Source organism: Astatotilapia calliptera, chromosome 12 (genome assembly GCF_900246225.1).
Source record: "Astatotilapia calliptera chromosome 12, fAstCal1.2, whole genome shotgun sequence".
In the NCBI taxonomy this organism is placed as follows: Eukaryota; Metazoa; Chordata; class Actinopteri; order Cichliformes; family Cichlidae; genus Astatotilapia; species Astatotilapia calliptera.
The window spans coordinates 26,799,344-26,821,769 of NC_039313.1; the positions used below are offsets into that span (position 1 = coordinate 26,799,344).

Sequence of the window (22,426 nt, forward strand, 5' to 3'; positions counted from 1 at the left end):
CACACACCTCCCCTATTTGAATTTGACTTCTTTGTGTTTTTGTGTGTAGTCACTCCTGTCGCCTTTGGCAGAATTCCCAAGACTTATTCAAATTTAAAATACTATAATATTCCATATTTCACTTTGAAAAGTTTTTCTTAGCCCCGGGGATCCGAATTCAACTACCAAGACCCTATAACATATGAAAAAAGATGCATATTGTTACCACAGGGGGCAGTGTAGAGTCATAATGATCCCTTCAGGTGACTGTGAAAGCGAAGATGTCCTTCAGGCTACAGTTACGAGAATAGCTGCAAAAATCAAACGGCACCACGTATGCGCGTATGTGTATTGTTGTCTGTGCTCAGAGTTGTTCCTTTAACGCCATTATTTCCCGTTTTGTCACTGCCGCCATAGCCTTCCTTGAAACATGAAAATAAAGTTTTATGTAAAAAAAAAAAATGCAGTTTCTATGACGTATTTTTAAGGCGACAGAAGGAGGGCGGTTTGAAAGCAGAGAGGGAAAATATTTTTAACACGTTTAAAATACGCCAAATTTACTCATAAGACAAAACATCTGCAGGCTAGCCGTGCATAGGCTCTGATGTATTGTTACTTTTCAAACGACTTAGCTAGCGTTACATTAACTCAGTACGCCCGGTTGCTGGCTAACTAGCTAGTCACCGCCGCTGTGATGTGCAGCTGCCGACTGTCGTTAAAATTCCTCTCTGTTAAATGCTGACCGAGCGCACGTCAGAATCGATGTGAACGCTTTGAAGATGGCGAGTGTGCACGAAAGTTTGTATTTTAATCCCATGATGACGAACGGGGTCGTCCATGCTAACGTGTTTGGCATTAAAGACTGGGTGACTCCGTATAAAATCTCCGTGTTAGCGTTGCTGTATGAAATGACTGCCTCCAAGATAACACTGCCAGAGAGAAGGCGACTTAACAAGCTCATCCTCCCTCTACAGCAGGTTGGTTTTTATGAATGTCGGAAACTAAAACTACCCTTGAACCTATCCACCTTGTTGTTGCATTGTTTACCTTGGCTCACTGTGATCTACCAGGGTCCAGACCTGACTCTCGGCCAGTTCCTCAAGACTGTGGAGGAGTGTTGTCCACAGACTGCATATGCTGTCAAACTGAGGTAGAAATCGATTTTATCCCATTTGATTTCATTCTACCATTTGTGAAAGAAAAAAGACGATGCTTTAAGTTCACATGGAAAAATCTACACGCCAGTGTCCAACTCAATTTGTAGTGTTGGCCATATATTAGCTAATTTTGATCTAAGTGGGCAGTGTAAAGAAGTTTAACGGAATTTTTATCCCCGATATATCTCACTATAAGGAAAGAAGAGCAATTTTAGCAGTAGCGCTCAATTTTTCAACATGATTTAGGAATGTTCTAAAAGAAATCTGTAAGCACAATTCTGTTGGCTTTAATTGCAAGAAATAAATGTGTAAAGTGGAAGAATAAGGCCTGGTAGCTCATTGACCAGATGGTCTTGTAAATATACAAAAGAGAGGATTTGTTAAGCCATAGAAAAAATCATTTTTATTGTGGCTCATTGTAGGAAATACAAAAGAAAGAAAGAAAATATTCAAAAGTGGATAATGAAATAAACAGGATTTTTTTCTCTTTATCTGTTATATCATTACTTTTGGTTTAATATGAAAGGCCATTGCTGAGGTTTTTTATCTGTAGGAAAAGCTATAAAAATTAGAAAAATACAGTTAAAAGTCCCAAATTTGTGCCCTCTTTCACATATTCCAAAGCCATCCATTGGGCTGGACTGCAGTCTTTGCCATTTAAATTCTGGTCCCTAGGCCTTAGATTTCACTTCCCTTGGTGTAATATTAAAACACAATAACGTTTAAATGTTGATGTTGTAGTCAATCACGGTGTTGTTTCTCCTATAAAGGCTCCATGAAATGGCAGATGGAGAGCTGAAAGACATGGAGTACTTCTTTTCTACTCTTCCCACTCCATTCACAGCTTTTGATACCGAAGCTTACAAAACCAGTGTAGTAGGTGAGTAATTTGCACCTTATTGCAGTCCTGATTATAACTCAGTGGAAGTCTGATTTGAGAATTGTTAAAATTGAAAAGTATTGTATTAAACAATATTTTCACCCCTTTTCAGGTCTTTTTATGCGACACATGCTTCTGGCCTACAACAAGCTTTCTTTCAGTCAGGTTTACAAGCTGTACAAATCCCTGCAGCACTACTACCACAGTCACTATGCCAAGCCTATGGACGGCCAGGTGCCGGCCTTGGTCGCAGACGACTCGGAGATGGACCTGACCAGCATTGAGGATACTGTAGGTGACAGAGTGGACAAGGAGGAGCTGGACACTCCACTGCACGAGTCAGAGCTTCAGTGAGTGAAATATGCACCAGTGTTTCAGCTGACCTGAAATATTTTGCCATTGTTGTTTTTGATTGGCGCCACCTCCTAATTTGTGTTGCAGAAGTGACAATACTCCAAGCAGAGGTCCCCTCTCACAAAAACAAGCAGAGTACTTTCTTGCTAGACAGGTGAGTGTTGATTATAAGTGGACATGAAACACTACATGTATGAACGCTAAATTAAGCCCTACTCTAAAAACTGCATTAGATTTAGCTCTGTCTGTGAAGCCAAATTTGAGAAATAACTGTTGAAAGTTACTTTTTTTTGTTTGGCTGAAACAGGAAAATCCACCTGTTAGTCATGCTTGGATGTGTTGATTTGCTGATTTATGTTTGTAGCTAGCATAAACTAATCTAAATCTCTTAGCAGCAATCAACCAAGCCAGTGATGTCATGTTCTGCACTGGCACTAGATGGCGCTAAGCATGCTCTTAAAAACAAAGTTAAAGCTATGATAGTTTTTTAGAGCAGGGCTCCATGGTGCAAATTAGTTAAGACATGCAGTGTTTCATGTCCACTTTAAGGTGGGACTCTAAACCTTTGTACATACTGGAAGCTATTTCCACATTTCCTTGAACATGATTGCTGGTTACTTGCACACAGTCCAAGTTCCAGTTGCATAGGTGACGCTTTAATGTATTTGCTAGCAGGTCATATATCAATCAACAGTATTCTTCACTGTCATTGGTAGTCGTCTGGTAGGTGAGAATAGTTTATTGTGGGCCCCACCCACTTCACGTTACCAGCATATCAGCATATTCTCATTTTTATTTTCATGTCTATTTAAGCTTAATTTATAACAGTATGTTTGCACTGAAGCACCGCAGCAATTTCCTAATGTTGTAAACCCACTCAACATTTGGCAATAAAACCCTTTCTGATTCTGATTCTGATTTTTCAACCACGATTACTTTAAGTCGTCAAGCATCGTTCACTTTCTGTGGTCTCATCATCGCTGCAATCTGCTACCAATGTGTATACAGCTTTAGAGTCTTCATATCAACAAATTTAATGAAATAAATACATTTTAAAAATTCAGTTATAGTATTTACAGACACCATGTTTAAACTTTCTGCAGGCATACCTACTCAAGAATGATGAGAATAAAGCTCTAAAGCCTGCTGCTCTGCAGGAAGAGCTCAACAACATGCTGAAGTTTAATCCTGACTTTGCTGAAGCGGTAAAGTTCATCTCCTTAACTTTTCCTTACTATATAAACAGATCAGTCAGCGGGTTGGTGTCTCCTTCATTAGCTCTCTTTTCTCTCTCTCTCGCTCCTCAGCATTATCTGAACTACTTGAACAGCATGAGAGTCCAGGACATCTTCCTGTCAGCCCACAGTCTCTTGCATTATTTTGATCGACTCATCTTGTCTGGAAATGACGGAAAGAGCAATGGGGACGAGGGCTATGGTCGAAGTCTCCGCTACGCTGCTCTTAACTTGGCAAGCTTGCACTGTCGCTTTGGCCATTAGTGAGTACTAATGGAGGAGTTGGAGGAGTCCAAGTACGTGGACAAGTTCCATAGAAAAGAATAAAAAAGAGATTTTTTCCCTTTTCTCTCCTGTTAGTCAACAGGCTGATCTGGCTCTACAGGAGGCTATCCGGATTGCCCAGGAGTCCAATGATCATGTGTGCTTGCAGCACTGTCTGGTACAACAGTTCCCACTTCATTATCTTCACTTCAGTGGTTGTGCCATGATGGATTGTTAATTACGTCTGAATCTAACACGCTCTCCTCCATCAGAGTTGGCTCTACACACTGGAACAGATGAAGGGTTCTGACAGCACTGTGCTAACCGAGGATTCAGTAAAAATGGCTGCCCATTTCTGCCTGCCAGTGAGTGCAACATGAGGTGTCACATATGAATTCCTCTATTAAAGTGATTTGGATCTTTATTATTTGTAAATTTCTTTGGCGCAATTTTCATAAGCATGTAAATTTCTCGGAGAATGCTATGCAGAAAATAATTGGATAACATACGAGCAGCAAAATATTATATTTGCTCACTGAAATTGACTTATTATTAGATTTTAAAATGTTATTAATCCTCTCCATTTACAGTATTTGGCATCTCTGGGCATTCAGTCATTGGTCCAGCAGGGGGCAACACAGGGTAAAACGGCACACAAGCTGATGGATGCCCTGAAGGACACAGACATTCTTCACTGGAAGCACAGTCTGTCGGAGCTGATCGAGATCAGCCTGGCTCAGACGACTTCCATATGGAGGATGTATGGAAAGAGGTCAGGCTCTTCACTCTGCCACCGTAACACACAGTTGCCACTTCTGCTCACTTTTGACTGCATACTAACACTGCAGCTTCTTAACCATTCATATCAAATCAAATCAGTGAAGTGGCTGAAATGCCTGATGTTGTACGCATGGATTAATAGCATTAATAGCAATAGCATGGACAGCCAGACATCTCCCACACAAGTTCGACTTTTCAAGTGCAGAAAAACGTGGGTTTTTTTGTAAGTAATTAATGTGGCCTCCTGTGTCTCCTGCAGCACGATGTCTCTGCAGCAGGCCCAGCTGCTTCTCAACATGAGCAGTCTTGAGCCAGTTAACTTCGGGGTCCAGCAGAACAACACAGAGGGCTTCGCTGTGGTCCTCTGTCACCTGGCCGAGCTACACGCTGAGCAGGTAACGTGTTTGATTTCATCTAGTCTGCCTGCTGTCTGCCCTGCTGTTGCGTATCTTAGACATTAAAGAAAAATTGACCAGGTCTGCTTTCGTGTTCTTGGCTGTAGTTCAAAACGTAACTCACGATCCCATCTACCTCTGCTTGTGTTGCAGGGCCTGTACGGTGTCGTTTCAGAGATTATTCTGCATCTGAAAGAACAGTTTCCTCCTCACACACAGCATGCCAAGGTACATTTTCTGAAACACACTGTGCTTCTCAGCGTATCAGTGCAGTAACTACAAAGAGGACAGAGTCGAAAAATAAGAGTTTTAAGTTTTCAGACCCAGAAAAACTTGTTCCAAAGCCTTGTTAGATATTTTTATATTCTCGAAAATAACTGACACGTATCACACGTTTACTCGCTACTTTGTACATAAAAGGTTGTACGTGAAAGGTGGACATGGGCAGAAAAATGCCTGTATTCTTTCAAATGAGCCCACAGGAGGTGGCGACTTCTGGGGGGGGGGGGGGATTGTATTTATATCTGTGGGGAAAATATCTCTTTGGCTCACTTGATCTGTGACTTCATTAAACACTATCATGGTTTGTTTATAGAATGCATTTGCCAGTTTCAAGTCTTTCTCAATATAATGAGATTTCCTTGCAGTTTATCCCCTTTAGTGTAAGAGAGGGTGATAAAGCTGAGTATGCTTTAGGGTGGGCTTCCTCGTGTTAGGTGCCTGCAGTGTTCTTTGATTTCTCAGTCACTTGTCACGTCTGGTTTATGATGGTGTTATGGTGACTACCTCCATCTTTTTTATGTAGTCTGTGCTTTGGAAACAAAAAAGGGAAATGATTATGTTCTTTCAGCTTCTCAGCTTTACCATTAAATATGAGATTTAAAGTTGGATGAACTTCACCAACCCGCATTAATAATTTGAGTCTAGCCTAAAGTGGAGAGGCAGATGTAGTTACTCTGATTTTTAACAGTGGTTCATGTGGAGGATTGTTTTCCCTGTGATAATTATATTTTGCTTCCTTGTGTCAAATAGCAAACTAATTACCATGTGTGTCACTTTCAGAATTGTTTCAGAATTGTACACGTTGTTTTGACTTAGATGTAATACACTACCAAAATATTAAAGTAACACCTAATAATCATCAGTAAAACACAAAATAATTTATACGTCAGGGGTTTCAGTGTGTCCAGTTAAGAAGAATAAAGCAGTGCAAACCCGCTTTACCTGCTTTGGTAAAAATGAAAGTGGCAACAGGTGCAGTGGAAAGGCAAGAATTCCCAAAAAGGGAATGGTTTAGCCGGTTGTGGCCCCAGGCCATTGCTTTCTCTTTCTCCCTCTTGTGGGATTTTTTTTTCTCCCCCCCCCCTCTATAGCTTTGCTTTGTTTTTCTTGTCACTGTTAGTAGCATGGCACAATACCATTGAGGTTGCAAAAGTAGTCTAGCTCCTCCAGGATGGTACAACCCAATTTGCAGAGTTTAGGAGTGCAGAGTGTAGATCAGGGCGGTAGAAAGGCATGAGCCCAGCAGCAGGACCAATGTTTCACACATGTTTCTGACCAGACACAAATGGACTTCATGAGGGTGGATTGAGGGCCTGACGTCCTTTGTGCTCACAGCCCAGAACGATGCAGCTCAGTTGGTATTCGCCAGAGTAAACAGGAACTGACTTGTCTGTTACTGTTATCCTGTTATCTTCTCAGATTATGTTGTAGGCATCGAAACATTTACCACAGTGTTTCAGACTTTTCCATGTCTGACACATTACTCGGTGTGAACCTCATCTCATCTGTGAACAGAACTGGGTGCCAGTAGCAGACCTGCCAGTTCCCATTCATTGGTGTTTGCCCAGCATTCACTTTTTGGAGGTTGTCTTATTGTTTCCTCTCTAGTCCTCTTTCATTTGCACCAAAGCAGGTGAAATGAATTCACAAAGGTGTGTGCTTCCTAACTGGACAGATTGATCCCCAAAGTTTAACTATATGTTGTAGTCTAATGATCAAGTGTTTTACTTAATCTTTCTTGGGCTGTGTAGAATTAGTAAAACAAACATTACAGAGTTCATTTATTCTGTAATTCATGGTATAATTTCACTGTAATGAAATTACTTTTCTGTGTCCCAAATGCAGCTCTGGATGCTGTGTGATCTGAAAATCCAGTTTGAGAGACATATGAATGAAGGGAAATATCACTTGGCAGAGCCTCTAGTCACAGCTATCGCTGCATTAAATCAGACAGAGGGTCTTTACAGGTAACTCAAATAAGTGAATCTGCAGGCCTTCTTATAACATATGCTGCCCTATACACTTTTTATTTGAGCTGCACAATAACTGTGTGCTCTGTGACAGGAAAGCTCAAGTTCTGAAGGCTCTCAACCGCAACACTGAAGCATACCACATCTTACAGCAGCTGCAGGCTCGCTGTGAGAAGGCTAAGTGTACAGAGATGGTTATCAGGTAGGACCCGGTTTTCTCATACCGTTACGGCTCCATTCAATTTGAGTAAATGCACTTATTCTACTATCATTTATTTTTATTTGTCCAATCAAACTTGTTTAAAAGGAATTAAGTTCAAACTATACATCACCGTTGCAAGTCTTAACTGTTCTCCTGTAAGATATAAAGATCCCAACATAAATGTATTTTGACCTTTATGCTTCAGAGATCACACAAAGTCATTTTATGTCTCTTTCAGAGTGATGCTGTCCACTGCTGAGCTCCACTGGGAGTCGTCTGGCTTCTCCACAGCTCTTCCTGTCCTCCTGCAGGCCTTGGCTCTGGCTAGACAGCACCACCTCCAGTCACTGGCCTCGGAAACCATCCTTCACCTGGCCTTCACTCAGGTCAGCTGCAGCATTAAAAGAGACTTCACTTAGCTGTGCAAATACCAGCTTGCGTTTATGCAAAAATCCCCCACATGGTTTATTTATTGCATTTGTTGTCTCTCGTTTCTGCAGCTGATGTTGGGGGTTCCTGAGCAAGCTCTGAATGTGCTGCATGAAGCCATCGAGCCTATTCTGGCCCACAGAGCAGTCATGGACAAAGGTCGTGCCATGCTGCTGGCAGCCCGCTGTCAGATGGCAGTGGCTGGGTTCAAGCCAAACAGACAAGGGCAAGCAGGTAACAGTTTGCTCCCCTGACACACCACCTCACCACATATATTGGTCCTCTGCTCATAATGCTGCATGGTTTTCATCTACATTTGCATACTGCTGTTTATGTCCCAGCAGATTTGTGTTTAGCAGCTTCGGCTCTCGACACGCTAAACGAGGCCGCCGCCTATTTCTCCCAGCTGAACTGTAAGGAGCGGCTGCGGGACGTGCACTATCTGCAGGCTCAACTCCACCGCTCTCTGGGACAAATCTTGGAGAGCAACAAAAGTGCCATGCTCTTCCGGCTATTGGACCAGGAGCTGCAATCGCCAGCACCGCCGGTCTCCATGCGGCTCTAAACTGCTCCCACTGCCCCATCAACAAAAACTGAACTGAATCACTGCAACTCACCACTAGATGGTGCCGAGGCTCTGTCCTGTTTTCTAGACTAAAACATTTCATTTGTGGCTGTGTTGAAAGAGAGGTGTTTGTGAAACATTTTGCACGGAGTAACAGGATGATAACTAAAAATGTAACATGACAGCAGCCATGAATTAAAATGAGTTTCCAGTACAAGAAGAACGTGTCCATTGTGTGTTTACTTACAGATATATGCGAATTTGAATGATGGTCCTAAATATAACATGTGCTTTAATGCCTTCCACCATAGCAAGTTAGTCTGACAGAAGTACATGTCACACACCTGTGTAGGTTTAAAAAGAAAAGAAAGAAAAGTCAAAAGTTTAGATCAAAAGCCGACACGTGGCGTCCCGATGCACCCGCTGCGTTTTGATGAATGAGGGTAATATCAGAGTTGGCGACGAGATTAATGCATTCACTAGTGTGGATGATCCTGATTTTGCAGGAGGAATACTGATGAAGCCAAAGGCCATATTAGGAAATCATATCAACACTGTGTATATAAATGGCACATTTTTCTGAATTGTTTGCAGCAGTTATGTTGATTTATCAGAAACAGAATACTTTATTGATCCCTGGGGGAAATTATTTAATGTGTTCTGCCTGATGCGTAATACATTCATTGTGTCATGTGCTTCCTTAAGGAAAATAATTGGCTTCATCTTGGTTAATTTACATTTGGTCTGGCAAAAGTAGTCACAGGAAACACCTGCAGGAGGAATATGCTCACACTAAGGTTCTCAGTCGTTGTGCTCGAACCCCAAAAATTCCGGTTGAATGAGTTTAAGTGGCGTGTTTGTCTTCCTGTACTTCTGTTGATAAACAGATTTCTAGTAAAGGCAGCCTTGTTGTCTATGCAAATACCACAGTGCTGTGGTAATTGGCACAGAGCCATAAAATACATGTATTTACATGTTTAGCATAATTGCAAGTGTCACCGAGTAGACTTCATGTAGCAGTTCCTCAATTTAAAAAGTGACAGTTTGTGTTATCATAGAGATTTGTAGCATGTGGATTTCAGTGCATGCTTTTTTACTCAGTCAGAGCGGAGCTGTCTCCAAGAATAAAGGTAAATTTCACAAAAGTAACGCTAATAGACCTTAAAAAAAACTTGTTTATAAGAAAATGATGCCATTTCTCCTTTTGAGTTATTTTCAGTCCTTTGCCTTAAAAGCCACACAGGGAAAAAATAAGTGTCTAACCGATCCACTAAGCCTTTAATCTTTGTTCATTGTGTGTTCTGCTGATTAAAGTAAACAAGTTAATAGTGTATTGTATAAAATGTATCTATTCATAGTTTGTGTAGCTGTTATATATAAAACGGCAATAGAAGCAGTCCCTGCACCCCTCCCCCCACTCTGTACAAGGCTAATAAGTTCGCAGGTTTTGCTTCTTACTGATCTAGTGGAAATAATCTAACTGAATGTTGCTTTTGAGCCCTGTCAAGTCCCTGAGTGCTTTCCATCTTGTGAATGCCTGTCTAAGGTTCATACTTGTCTTACTTGCAGTTTCCGTGACTCTCTTGCTTTGACTTCTTTGCCTCCCCCAGAAGGGCATTAAAGAAGGCAGATGCAGGGTGGCTGATACAGGTTGCAAGATTACTCCAGGTCCAGCATCCATTATGGAAAGCTATCTCGAAAACAAAAATGCTTCTTTTTTTTCTGTTTTCAAGATTGCACCATTACCTTGGGAGATGTTATTCCCAGTGGGAGACAAAATTTCATTGCTAAAGTCAGGACAAAAGGGAGTCAATCTGAAGGCTGATGTTGTCATTAGTCTACAGCCATAATGCAATTGACATTTAATGTCTTAGCACAACTGTCCCATCTGTTTTTAGTTGGTTTCTAGCAAGTCAAAGAAGGTGTGCAAATAAAACAAAAATAGAAAAAATAACAACTCAAGTAAAGTACAAATCCCTGAAGATTGTACTTAAGTACAGTAACAATGTATTTTCACTTCATTGCTTCCCGCTTCTATATAAAGACCAATACAAGAAGTTTGTGAAGGATATTCCAAATTTTACCAGTGCTGTTAATCACACCAGATGCAAAGTATAATTTCCCATTGTCTACTAGTAGTTCATCATGTTGGAAACCCTCAAACATTTACCCCTCACAGGACACAGGGTGAGGCAGAGTACAGCTGATAATTGGAATCACGCTTCTGAAACCTCTTTTCACAAATTGTTATCCTTACTGTTACCATCCTGTGATTTCACTCACTTCTCTCCAAGTCCTTTTCTTTCACTCCTCAGCCATATAAGGCTGGGGTATTGTTGTCTGCTTACCAGGCAGGTGTGTGGCCTGAATATGCAATAACTGGACAATGAGGCCACATAGGCTTTTCAAATTATACCATAGGAGTATAATTGCTAGGAGCCTGAGCAAATACTCCTAGCTATTTGTTTTTTGTTTCGTTTTTTTGTCCATCTGAAAGAGAAATTGAACCTTATAGTTCTACCTGCTTTTCTTATTATCAATAACATCAGAAGACTCTTCATGACTCTGATGGATCCCAACTGATGGATTGTTGCAACACAGTGTTAAGCAAACTTTTTGCTGTAGCTGAAATATTTTCACTTGCACACAATCTCACATCAAAAAATCTTGTTACACAGAGTTTGCATTTTGAAATAATGTTGCTTCACATTTGGTGTGAATGCACCAATAGAATCTGTGGAAGCAGCTTGCTAGCCAAGTTTGCTAGCGCTAGCTAATAACATACACCCATTTGTGCTCAAATGGTAAATTCTGCCCCACCAAATTGTGCTAACAACACCAACACTGAGGCTCTCTCCAAAACCAATGGGTGACAACATAGTGTCAGTCTTTTATATTGAGTCTATGGTTTATTAGGCTGCTGTAATCGAATGACTTTAAAAACGGCTGTTCAGTTAGTCCAGAATTTCAGACTGAAAAGTCTGAGCAGCTGGAAGAAGCGGGCAGATATTTGTTGCCATCACAGTCATTCTTGTTTCACTGTGAGCTTCATAGTAAAATTTGTCAACAACTACTGATAATTTTCCCAACATTTGGCATTAAAACATATTTTCCATTACGATGGTTCAGTAACTCTTAACTTAGGCAAAGTACTTGAATTTGTTTGTAACCTCTGTAACTACTGACATTTCTATGAGGTTCAGCTGTAATTGTTGTTTGTTTTTGGCAGATGTTATTATATTAGTATAATGCACCAAGAGAAGCGTAAACATTCTATCTCGCTCACATTATGTATGATTGGTATTTAGCTAAAAAACAACATTATAGCTCTGTGTGCTTATAGTAGTTTTCTTCAGGTCTGGATATTAATGGTTGTTGTTTGTTTTGTTTTTTTAAATTGATTTATTAACCTCCTAGGACCTGGCATCCACATATGTGGACATCACATTTTGGGTGATGTCCACAAAATACTTAAATTTTCTCTGCAAGGGCCTGATATCCACTTACGAGGACATTATACTGAGTTCAGGTCTTAGGAGGTTAAAAATGAAAAAGAATTGATGATAGCGCTGGTATACAGACAGACAGAATCTGAGTAACATTGAATTTTGGGTCATTCTGACATTGAATCCATGCTCTGGAAAACAAACTCTCACTAACCTCAGATTTCTTGCCAAATATCCCGGTTCAGAAATAGCACAGCTTCTGTGGTAAAATATAACATCTTTGTTCAAAATGTTTAATAACAAGCATGGCAACAAACATGGCATATGAACAATGCATGTTTAGAAAAATATATCTGCAAATGTATTTTTCAGAATACACTATACATCGACTTAACCTCTACTCGATATTAAACATTTACAATTCAGAAGTGATAGTGTCACGGTAGAAAACAACACGGGCAGTTTCCTTTTGAATAGTGTCCATTTCAGGATCAGCTTACGTCAGGAGAAAAATGTGGGCAGACATTCGAGTAAAACAGGCAAACAACCTGAGATGTCTTCATGGTATACCTGCTTGCAGCTGTTTTTTGTTTTTTTTAACTCATGCTTCTTTATTTTCCCTTACCAGTTTCACATAAACAAACCCTCCTTTTCCAAACAAACTGTCCAGGTATTAACAAGAGTTTTTCCTTACAAAAGAAATGATATTACCTCGCGGACAACCTCCAACTTGTTGTTGAAACCTATGAACATTTCTTAATATGACATTCCCAGCGTTGGTTTATATTTGGATGTTTATAATAATGATGTGTCATACATGAACTGAAATGAATGTTCAAATGGTTTCTGCTTCAGTTCTCAAATACAACCCTGACCAGTATCCAGTAGTGATGATACAAGAGTCAAACTAGATACAACCTCTCATTTTACTTCAGAACACAAAATTAATGCCAAAAAAAAAGAAATGAAGTGATGTTAAATAATTGAGTAAAAGAGGTATTGAAGTGGAGTTAATTTCCATGTTTGATTAAATTAATCTCAGAGAAGGCGCAGTGGCTGTGTCTCCGTAGCTTAAATAATGCTTAAGTCTTCAGTGCAGACACCGTCTCATTGTGATTCTGTCCAAGTGTCTTTGAGGAGACTGTCCCGCTGAGGGGAGCTGAGAAGAAATTGCAGCAATGCTCAGTATCCCGCAGGATAGCCTCCTTTCCTGGGGTCAGACTCTGCACAGAGACGCTCTCCCTGCCGCACCACAGCCTGGACCACCGAGTCTGGAGTCCTTAGCAGCTGCGTTACATGGTTCTTCTGGACCAGACCCTCCAGGACACTCTGGCATAGTTCCACCACACATACAAAAACATAGAGAAATAGTCTTGTGCAGGAGTTTTGGCTTTGTAATGCATAGAACACATGTGGAATTATTTTTTACCTTCCTGACTGCTGGCACATGTGTAAAAGTCAATGTGCATAAATCTAAAACTTGGTTGAGATAAGTAATATATAAAGAAACACTTGATTCCCTTTCCTTATTATCAAATCTCATTGCTATGTGTTTTTAACCCTGCTAAAGGGATGTCTAAAAATGTGTAGACCTTCAATGTGTCCAGAGGATGAATCCTTGTAACTCTGGTGATGTTATGGCTTTTCTTTCAGTACAAGGTCTGGATCAAGGTCTGATGACCAATTGCCTCACAGAAAGAAGGAAATAAAAAATCGAACACTTTCATGCCTGAGTCATCTTAACGGTCAGAATCCTCGGAGGTGGGAACAGAGGAGTAGCAACAATCTTTCACTCTAGCTTCTTAATCAACCAAAGATGGAGACAGAGTTTTAATTCATTTGAAAACCTGACTCCTAACCTACACTCTAATAAAAAAAAAATAAAAAAAAACATTTTTATTTTTTGTTAAATTTCATCCATCTCCCCATCCATTCTATCCAATTTGCCAGTGTTTTTATCTGTTTTGGTTCAACTGTTTGGTTTTGTCAGTTCAATTGTAGTGGGTGATTTTAACATCCATGTAAACTGTAAAAATGACTGCCTCAACACAGCATTTAATCTATTCTCTCAAAATGTTAATGAGACCACTCACTCTTTAACCATACTTTTGATCTTACTCTGACATGTGGCACAGAAACTGGACATTTGACTGTATCGACATTAACTGCCGTAACTAAGTTTAATATCTTCAACACCGTGTGCCAACACAGTACAGAGCAGCTACCCAAACTTTGCTCCCACAGTGGTTGATTATTTTCTTATAAGTGTAACATCCTCACAGCATACAACCCTAGATAGTGTGGTTCCTCTTAAAAAAAAAAAGAAAGCATCAAATCACAAGCGCTTGACTCCCTGGTGTAACTCACAAATGCACAATTTAAAGTACGTAACTGGCAGAGAAATGCCATCTGATTAACAACGAGTTTGTTGCTCTATTTGTTTTTGTTTTTTAAAAAGGACTCTGATTGATCTTTCTGAGTTAATTTCAATAATTGCTTCCTAAAAATCATCGACCTGTCTATTAGGACCCATTAAGACTGCTCAAAGAAGTCTTACCGTTAATTAATGCTTCAATCTCAGATATGATCAGTCTGTGCTGGCAAGTGTCATCTGCTCGTCACAGTACACAAAGAGTGCTAGCTTCTGTACAAAGGATCCTTTTATTGCCTGTGACAGTGGACTCTTGTCCTGCTTGACTTCAATGCAGCATTTCATACTGATGACCATAATATTTTATTACAGAGATTATAGTGTGCTGTAGGTAGGGAGGGATTCCTCCTTAGACACCAATGTTAATTTTGGTGTCCCACAAGGTTCTGTGCTGGGATCAAGTCTGTTTACATCATATAGGCTTCCATTTTGTAACATTATGAGAAGGCATAGCATACATTTTCCTTGCTATGCACATGATACCCAGCTTTATCTATCCATGAAGGCAAATGCGAGACACCACATTGAAGGAATATCATAGAGACCTAAAGGTCTGAATGACCTCTGGTGCTAAATTCAGATAAAATTGTTGTTATTTGGCCCTAAAAATCTTAGAAACGTGGTCTCTAACCAGATACAATGAGTGGTATTATTTATAGAGAACATATATATAGAGAACACTTCTTCACTGCTCTAGAGTCCAGTGTTGGCATGCTTTATATCACTGCATTCAACACTCTGCCTTGCATTTGGTGATGTAAGGCTTGCATGCAGCTGCTCGGCCATGTTAACCCATTTCATGAAGCTCTCTACACACTGTTCTTGAGCTAATCTAAAGGTCACATGAAGTCTATAGGTCTGTAGCAACTGACTGCAGAAAGTTCGCAACCTCTATGCACTTTCTTCATCCGGTGATCCTGCTCTGTGGTTTTATGTGACATACTCCTTTGTGACTGAGCTGCTGTTGCTCCCAGTCACTTCACTGTGTTATAATACCACTAACAATTAACTGTGGAATATTTAGTAGCAAGGAAATTTTACAACTGGATTTGTTGCACAGGAAACATCTTATAATGGTACCACACTGAAATTCAGTGACTTCCTGAGAGCCACCCATTCTTTCACAAATGCTTGTTGAAGAAGTCTACATGCCTAGGAGCTCATTTTTATATACCTGTGACCATGAAAATGATTGGAACTGGAATTTAATTATTTGGATGGGTGAGTAAATACTATGGGCAGTATAGCGTATTGCATTTCAGTAACATTTGTGATATCATAACATCTTGTCTCAGGGTGAGCTTCAGTGGAACCAGCTCTGCCCATATGGAAAAGAAATAGTAAAAACATATATGATTTACTCATGAAAGTGGCCACTTTCTCATTACTTTCATATATTTTTTTAGTAAGTATACAAAAAATAGTTTCATTATATGATTTTTCAAGGGATCTTATATGTGTTTTCACTCTTGTATGCTTTTCATACAAGTTTCATACAAGACAGATAAAAACTTTAAAATATTTATATATATCTTTTCCATATGGGTGAGTTTGGATTCATGAAACAGAAAACTTCTGTACCTCTAAGATTAGGCTTAAAACTTTCCATTTTGATAAAGCTTATAGTTATGCTGTAATAGGCCTAGGCTGCTGAGGGCTTCCCACAATGAATGGAGGGTTTCTTGTTCACTCACTTCTAATCATTAGTTGTTATTAATCTACTGGCTCTCTTTCATAGTGTGTCTTTTGCCCAGCCTTGCTCCCCTCACCCCAAACCGGTCATAGCAGATGGTTGTCCCTCCCTGAGTCTGGCTCTCCTGCATGTTTCTTCCTGTTAAAAGGCAGATTTTTCATCCAGCTGTCACCAAGTGCTTGGTCATAGAGGGTTGTCAGATTATTGAGAGTTTTTCTGTATCATTGTGGGATCTTTACCTTACAATATAAAGCACCTTGAGGAGGCTGTTTTTGTTTTTTGGTTCTTTATTTAAAAAGGATTCGATAAATGTAATTGAAATGAATTGTTTTCACTCTTTTAAGGCTAAAAAAAACCTTTTTAAAGAAGTGTCGTGAAAATCAGTACACACGTTCTAGCATGAGGAGGATTTGTTATAGCTCTAGTGACCTTTTTGTTTTGAACTTTGTTTTTCAAGTCAAAGATTCATTCTTTTATATTATACTTATACTACATACTATATACTTATACTATACTACATTCTTTTATACTTCCCACTACACTCAGCTAAGTAGCAAAATGCTGCACTCTAAAACAATAAACAACTATTGTAAACAATATACAATCTAAGTATGAGCACAGCAAATTCATTCTACAAAATATGCATAAACATTGCGGTGGGGTGTGGTTTGTGGCTCAGCTGCAGGAGTGGAGCAGTGGGTTCAGGGTGTATTGTCAGGGGAGGCTGACTCACACACCTGACCTCATCACCTAATCATGCGTCCCCTGTTAAAGATGTTGTTCAGGAGGCTGTGTGTGCCACAGAAGCAGGACAGCTGGAAAGCTGCACCTTGGAAAAGTGGTCAATAAAAGAGGTTTAAAAACTGCAACTCTGCTGTCGTTGGATCCTCGTTGTCACACATATTTTTGTACTTTTGTACTTGATCCTGTTTTCACAGCAATTTTTATAGTCATAGTACACTAATGGTCACATGCATGGTACATTCATACATGCACATTCTTTGCTTATGATACAACTGTAATACTGCTAAGCTATGTTGCTGTCTGTGTGACCCACCTTTTCAAAGCCCTGCTCCACTACTGTCATATTTGGATTAAGCTGATTGTGAAGTCGTGGCTCTGTCACGGCTTTCTTTAGGTCATAGTTGAAAAACAAGGAGTTGAGGATTACCTGTTTTTAGGTAAGAAAAATGACAACATGTATGGGAGGTTTCACATTCCCAAGTCAACATGAGGGTGATGCATTTGAATGAATTAGACTTACTAATGCTGTGGCTGTGGTTATTTTTGTGCCCCCGGATGCTCCTACAACCATCTTCACTTGGTTTTCTTGGTCAAATATGATAGTAGGACACATGGAAGACAGCGGCCTTTTGCCTAGAAACAGATTGTAAAAAGAAGGTGGATTTGACTGCCTGATAGTTTTAGCAAAGTCATGCTGAATGTCAACAACTCAGCTCAATCACATCATAGTCTATTTGAGACACTACAACAAGCCGGTGACCCACAGAGTGAGAGAGGCGATTAGCTTATTGTATGGCAGCAAAACTGAGGATGAGTAAAAGGCCCTCCTCTGAATCATCCTAACCAGAGGAAGAATCTAGTAACACCATCTATCTTTGAAAAACATGAGGCTTAATTTAGCAAACACTGATATCCATCAACACTGACTAAAGGTCACTGCCCCACAGGGGATTAGAGAAGTACTAGTGTGATAACTCATTTCAGTCACACCTGGTTGAATGAAGTTGTTGGGTGAAGGGGGGATTCCAAACCCATTGGTCATGTATGGAGAGCTGAAGTCATCCATTTCATCATTAAAAATGATCCCAGTAGATCGAGACATGACCTTTGAACCAAAGCTGGGGAAATAAAGCCATTTTTTAAACCTTCACTCAGTGCGCTACATTGTAGTGAAGACAGTTCATTTACATGCATGGCTTTTGAGAGGCACATTTACTGACTTGATGTCAGCCTTGTCAGAGAAACTCACTATAGATTGATGGTGCTGGTTGCTGCCACAGCACTGCCATCCTCAGCAATGACTGACAGATGAGCTGTCCCGTGGTTGTCTGGAACAAAATACTCGGGCTCATAGTAGCTGTCTGGGTGGGTCGTGTCATCTGTAATTTTGCTCCTTATGCCATCAGCAAAGTAGTCTGATGTCATGTTTTGGATTAGCTGAAAGGAGCAAAACAAATCAATTAAAGAGGAGAAAACAGGCATTTCAGACTGTTTAAGAGTTAAAGAGTTTCCAGGAGACAATTTTATGGCCACAGTGAGAAAAATTATGCCGTAAATGCTCAAAAAACGAATGAAGAGGATTATAGCTGGAGCCCTTACATCAGTAATGTTGAGATACCGAGGGTCCCCCAATCTGCTCCTCTTGGCGTAAGCAAAACGAAAAGCCTCTACAATGCGATGGTACGTCAGAGTTTTCTTCTCTGCTGTAGAGACGCTCGTGTCTGAGAAGTTGTACCCTGCAATATATCCACAGGAAAAATACATCTGGAGCGAATGACAGTTAGATGACAATTTACTGGCCTGATCTGATCTTCTCTGTTATTGTGCTAAAAGTCAATGGCATGTTATTAAAAACTGCAATACAAATAGAATAAATGTGCAGGCACGCACCCCTCCAACTTCTTATATGAACACATTCAGTGCTCAATTTAAATGAATGATGCCACTTTTATTATGAAGCATGGCTTAATGATTCTCTGCCTGAACAGATGGAGTGTTGATGGTAAATTAAATTTGGCAGGCAGAACTAAGCAGCAGCTCAGTTTTCTGCTTCCAAAGAAGGGAAAGAAACATTCTAGAGATGACCTGGGGAAACCTGACATCCTCTCTTCTGCATGGCTGCACAAACACTCAGCCAGGCTGCTCACCATCCACTATGTTGAGTATGAGTGCCAGCACAGGGCCACTGGAGGGGGCATCTGGGACATGTATGGTGTATTCCCCGACGTTCAGCTTCAGAGGGTTCTCATTCAGCACGGGCTGGTACTCCAACAAATCTTCCAGGGTGATGATACCACCTGGAACCAGTACAGAAGTGTCGTTGTGAATTCAATAGGAGGAGTAACAACTGAAGCATCTGAAGACAACAGCGGATGAGGATACAGCAGAGCACCTGCCGCCTGGATGTCCTCAACAATGTTCTGTGCCATCGCCCCGTTATAAAACACATCAGGCCCCTCTTCTGCTATTCTTTGGTATGTTTCAGCCAGCTTTGGGAATCTAACAATATCATTCTCCTTCAGGATGTTTCTCTGAGAATCACAAAAGACCTCGCTGAGAGAGGGAAGAAAAGAAAACATGTATTAAAGAATATTAAAGCCATTGTAAGTAGAAATTGAGACCTTTAAAAAGAACCGCTGTGGTAAACAGCAATGCACCCAATTATCAGAGCAAGATAAGGGTGTAGAAAAGAAACACAGAGCCACTGAGTAATATCTGAATAATTTTCACAATGTGTTTTTAAAAGATATATATATATATATATATATATATATATATATATATATATATATATATATATATATATATATATATATATATATATATATATATATATATATAAAGGCACAGTTTGACATGAAGCACAGTTATTATAGATATTTTATTTCCATCTAACATTTTGATTCATTTAGGTTTTGGTACCTCTGTCATTTCTGCTAAAGCACACCTGCTATGCTCATTTCCATCTTCTTATTCTTGTATTCTCTAAAGTAGAGAATAGTATATAGTATATAAATGGTAGACTCTAGGAAGACTGTTTTTATTTCAGTGAAATAAACAGGGTCAGCCATTTATTTGGCTCAGATTCTGAGGTAATGATGAGGCATTTATCATTAGATGTGCTGCTGGGTGGGTTGCTTTACCTCCAGCAGCAGCAGATTCAGACAACTGTTTTCCCCTGTTTCTGGTTTGATGCTGAACTAAGCTAAGAATAGTCTAATAAGCCAAGAATATCTACTGCAACATGTATTAGGCTACTGGCTGTAGCTTAATACATGCTGGCATAAGCATAGTATTTTCTCCTCTAACTTGTAGTTAAAGTGAACACATTTCCCCAAATATCTATTTCTTTCGGTTTACAGTGTATTATTAAGTATTCAGATATGAGAATATCACCCTCACCACATGTTGGCGTCTCCTTGAATGGAATCCTTGCTTTTTAAGATTGCATGAGCCAGGGCTTTTCCAATCGGAAATCCGTCACGAGCCAAGGCAATGCTGGGCTCAAACAGCTCCTTCCATGGCAGCCGGCCATGCCTTTTGTGTGCCATCTCATAACCGCGGATCTCTCCCGGAATGGCTATGGACAGTCCACCTGTCACGCAGAAACAGCAGTACCACTGATTTTAATTTCACAAGCTCTCTTTCTACCCCTTCTCTCAGTGAGGGACCACCATGCTAAGAGACATCAAGATAGTGTGAGATATCTATCGCTAAAGTGTTCTCGTCCCAGAGCTTTTAAATGGGGGCAAAGGAAGGTATAATAAGGTTGTTAAGAATGTGAGAACATCTGACGAGAGCTCGATGGACTCTAAATCCCTATTTGATCTTGGGTAGCATCAACAACCTTTGAGAATTAAATGAAATCTGGTCTACATTTGGCCAATCAGCACCCGGGAAATACTCCAGCAGAGCACAGCAAGGTGCTACCTGTGCGAGAAAGCTTAGTGTTGTTGCCAAACATGTCTTCAGTGGCGTTCATGGGTGCAGTCTCCCTCGCATCAATGGTTTCCACCTTTCCTGTTGAGCAGAAAACGAGGACTGATTGATCAGCGTCTCCTCGGTTGTCTGTGCTGGCAATTTCTAACTAATGAGGCACGCTCACCTGTGGAAGCGTTATAGATGACAAAGAAGAGCCCTCCTCCGATGCCCATGCTGTGAGCGTTCAAAAGGCCAACACACAGCAAGGCAGCGATTGAAGCATCCACAGCAGAGCCGTTTTTCCTCAGAATGTCCCTGGAAACAAGAGAATACACTTAACAGCTAAGACGCGCACAGAAGAGCACGGCATCTGCTATATGTCGTCTTACCTCCCCACTTCCGAGCACTTTCCAGCATCAGCAGCCACGGCGGCCTTTGAGTAGAAGTGGTCTGAAGTGGGAGGTGTGTTTTTCTTCCCCAAACCCATGAACACCCCCAGGAACAGGCTCACTGCAGCCACCAGAAGGACCACCAGACCAGCAATCAGGGACTTCCCAACCATTTCTCTGCCGGGAGGGGAGAAATCAGCACACCTCGGAAAGACACCGGATTCTTCAGCTCAGAAGCAACAGTCTTCTCCTCCAGACATCGCCTATCATTATTTTTTAATTGGGAGCCAAACATTTACATATGTTTAACAATCTGAAGCAAAAAGAACACCACATTTTTATTTCACTCACCTTTGGTTTGTTTGTTTCACAGACTCATTGGAAATGCTGGACAGAACAGAAGGAATGACCTGACTCTTACTGAGCCTTAGCAATAATGACAGTGTTTTATATAACTAACTAAAGTCTCCGCTGATGTGTGCTGTGTCATCTTGGTTTGAAGGTGTGACTTCGCTCGGGTGTCACACTGTGATTCTGATGAGCAGTCCTTTCATATGAGCAATGCTGTTTTTTTTTTTTTGTTTGTTTTTTTATTAAGAAGAAGAAAAAGAAATGTGTATATATATGGAGAGAGAGAAAAAAAAGCATAGAGGAAGATGAGAGGTGGAAAGCAATCACCATCAAAGCTTTCTGGAGTGCCTACTGTGTGTGTGTTAGCTCTTGGGGATGTTGGAAGAAAAACAATAAGGTTCAAAATTCTGACAGAAAAAAAAACACATTTCCAGACATCCACATTCAATTCTTTAAAAAAAAATCTGAATTTAGGTGCTGCAATCTATTATTTCCATCATATTTCTCTCTTCAAACAACAACTGCTCTTCGCATCACTGATCACTTTGGAGTGAAGCTCTCAAGTTTGTCTTTCTGGTGCTCTATAACTTTCCATTTCACTCGGATATCAATATGCCAGGTTTGACAAAGTGAAGGTGAGAGTGATCTGTTTACAGATGCAAGCAGCATTCAGCTCTGACTCGGGGCTCTGTGTGATTGGCTCGGCCAGCAGCGTTGCCATGCTCAGTAACCGTGTCACATTCTATTTGGCTTTTTCTGCAGGCGTCCTCAGACCGATTAAGATGCCTTCGCCTTCGCCCGGGAGCACAAGTCCAAGCTGGCAGCGTCGGTGACGGTAGCTGCAGAACAGCAAATACCCTTCTGTGGTACCTCGGCTAATCCAGCGTGCACTCCTGTTGCTGGGCCACACTGATAAAGTGCTGTCAAAGGAGCCTGTGGTCTGCTGCTGCTGCTGCTAT

General features: G+C 40.6%; 2 protein-coding genes across 4 annotated transcripts in view; one reads left to right on the forward strand and one right to left on the reverse strand.

Annotated features, from left to right (window-relative positions):
• The first annotated feature begins 231 nt into the window (after positions 1-231).
• anapc5 (anaphase promoting complex subunit 5) lies at positions 232-8,712 on the forward strand. Of its 2 annotated transcripts, none has more exons than XM_026188544.1 (17): positions 232-956; positions 1,050-1,129; positions 1,907-2,016; positions 2,129-2,366; positions 2,458-2,524; positions 3,474-3,575; positions 3,678-3,868; positions 3,966-4,047; positions 4,142-4,234; positions 4,460-4,641; positions 4,909-5,044; positions 5,198-5,272; positions 7,172-7,293; positions 7,391-7,498; positions 7,737-7,884; positions 7,999-8,161; positions 8,269-8,712. In XM_026188544.1, exons 1-17 carry the CDS (start codon positions 759-761, stop codon positions 8,490-8,492), a joined length of 2,319 nt encoding a protein of 772 aa, XP_026044329.1. In that variant the 5' UTR covers positions 232-758; the 3' UTR covers positions 8,493-8,712. The 2 variants fall into 2 exon arrangements, with proteins under 2 accessions (XP_026044329.1, XP_026044330.1); XM_026188545.1 differs by having other exon boundaries at positions 233-956; positions 8,272-8,712.
• Positions 8,713-12,333: 3,621 nt separating this feature from the next.
• Positions 12,334-22,426, reverse strand: part of ggt1a (gamma-glutamyltransferase 1a) — a 29,319-nt gene continuing 19,226 nt past the window's right edge. Inside the window, exons 2-13 of one of the 2 annotated variants that reach the window (XM_026188070.1) lie at positions 21,117-21,293; positions 20,912-21,042; positions 20,737-20,826; positions 20,209-20,401; positions 19,199-19,359; positions 18,954-19,103; positions 18,406-18,542; positions 18,056-18,243; positions 17,797-17,924; positions 17,327-17,439; positions 17,120-17,233; positions 12,334-13,267 (exon numbers count right to left, since the gene is read on the reverse strand). In XM_026188070.1, coding sequence (XP_026043855.1) covers positions 13,121-13,267; positions 17,120-17,233; positions 17,327-17,439; positions 17,797-17,924; positions 18,056-18,243; positions 18,406-18,542; positions 18,954-19,103; positions 19,199-19,359; positions 20,209-20,401; positions 20,737-20,826; positions 20,912-21,042; positions 21,117-21,289 — 1,725 coding nt within the window. In that variant the 5' untranslated portion in view covers positions 21,290-21,293 and the 3' untranslated portion in view covers positions 12,334-13,120. Of the gene's footprint in view, positions 13,268-16,666; positions 16,892-17,119; positions 17,234-17,326; positions 17,440-17,796; positions 17,925-18,055; positions 18,244-18,405; positions 18,543-18,953; positions 19,104-19,198; positions 19,360-20,208; positions 20,402-20,736; positions 20,827-20,911; positions 21,043-21,116; positions 21,294-22,426 lie in introns of those variants that run through there. The other variant, XM_026188071.1, reaches the window with a different exon arrangement.

Excerpts from the sequence above, each read along its gene's own strand:
- anapc5 (XM_026188544.1), top strand. The coding sequence starts at position 759 with ATGGCGAGTGTGCACGAAAGTTTGTATTTTAATCCCATGATGACGAAC. Across the intron at positions 957-1,049 it reads TCATCCTCCCTCTACAGCAG|GGTCCAGACCTGACTCTCGG; the intron begins GTTGGTTTTTAT and ends GTGATCTACCAG. Across the intron at positions 2,367-2,457 it reads CTGCACGAGTCAGAGCTTCA|AAGTGACAATACTCCAAGCA; the intron begins GTGAGTGAAATA and ends TTTGTGTTGCAG.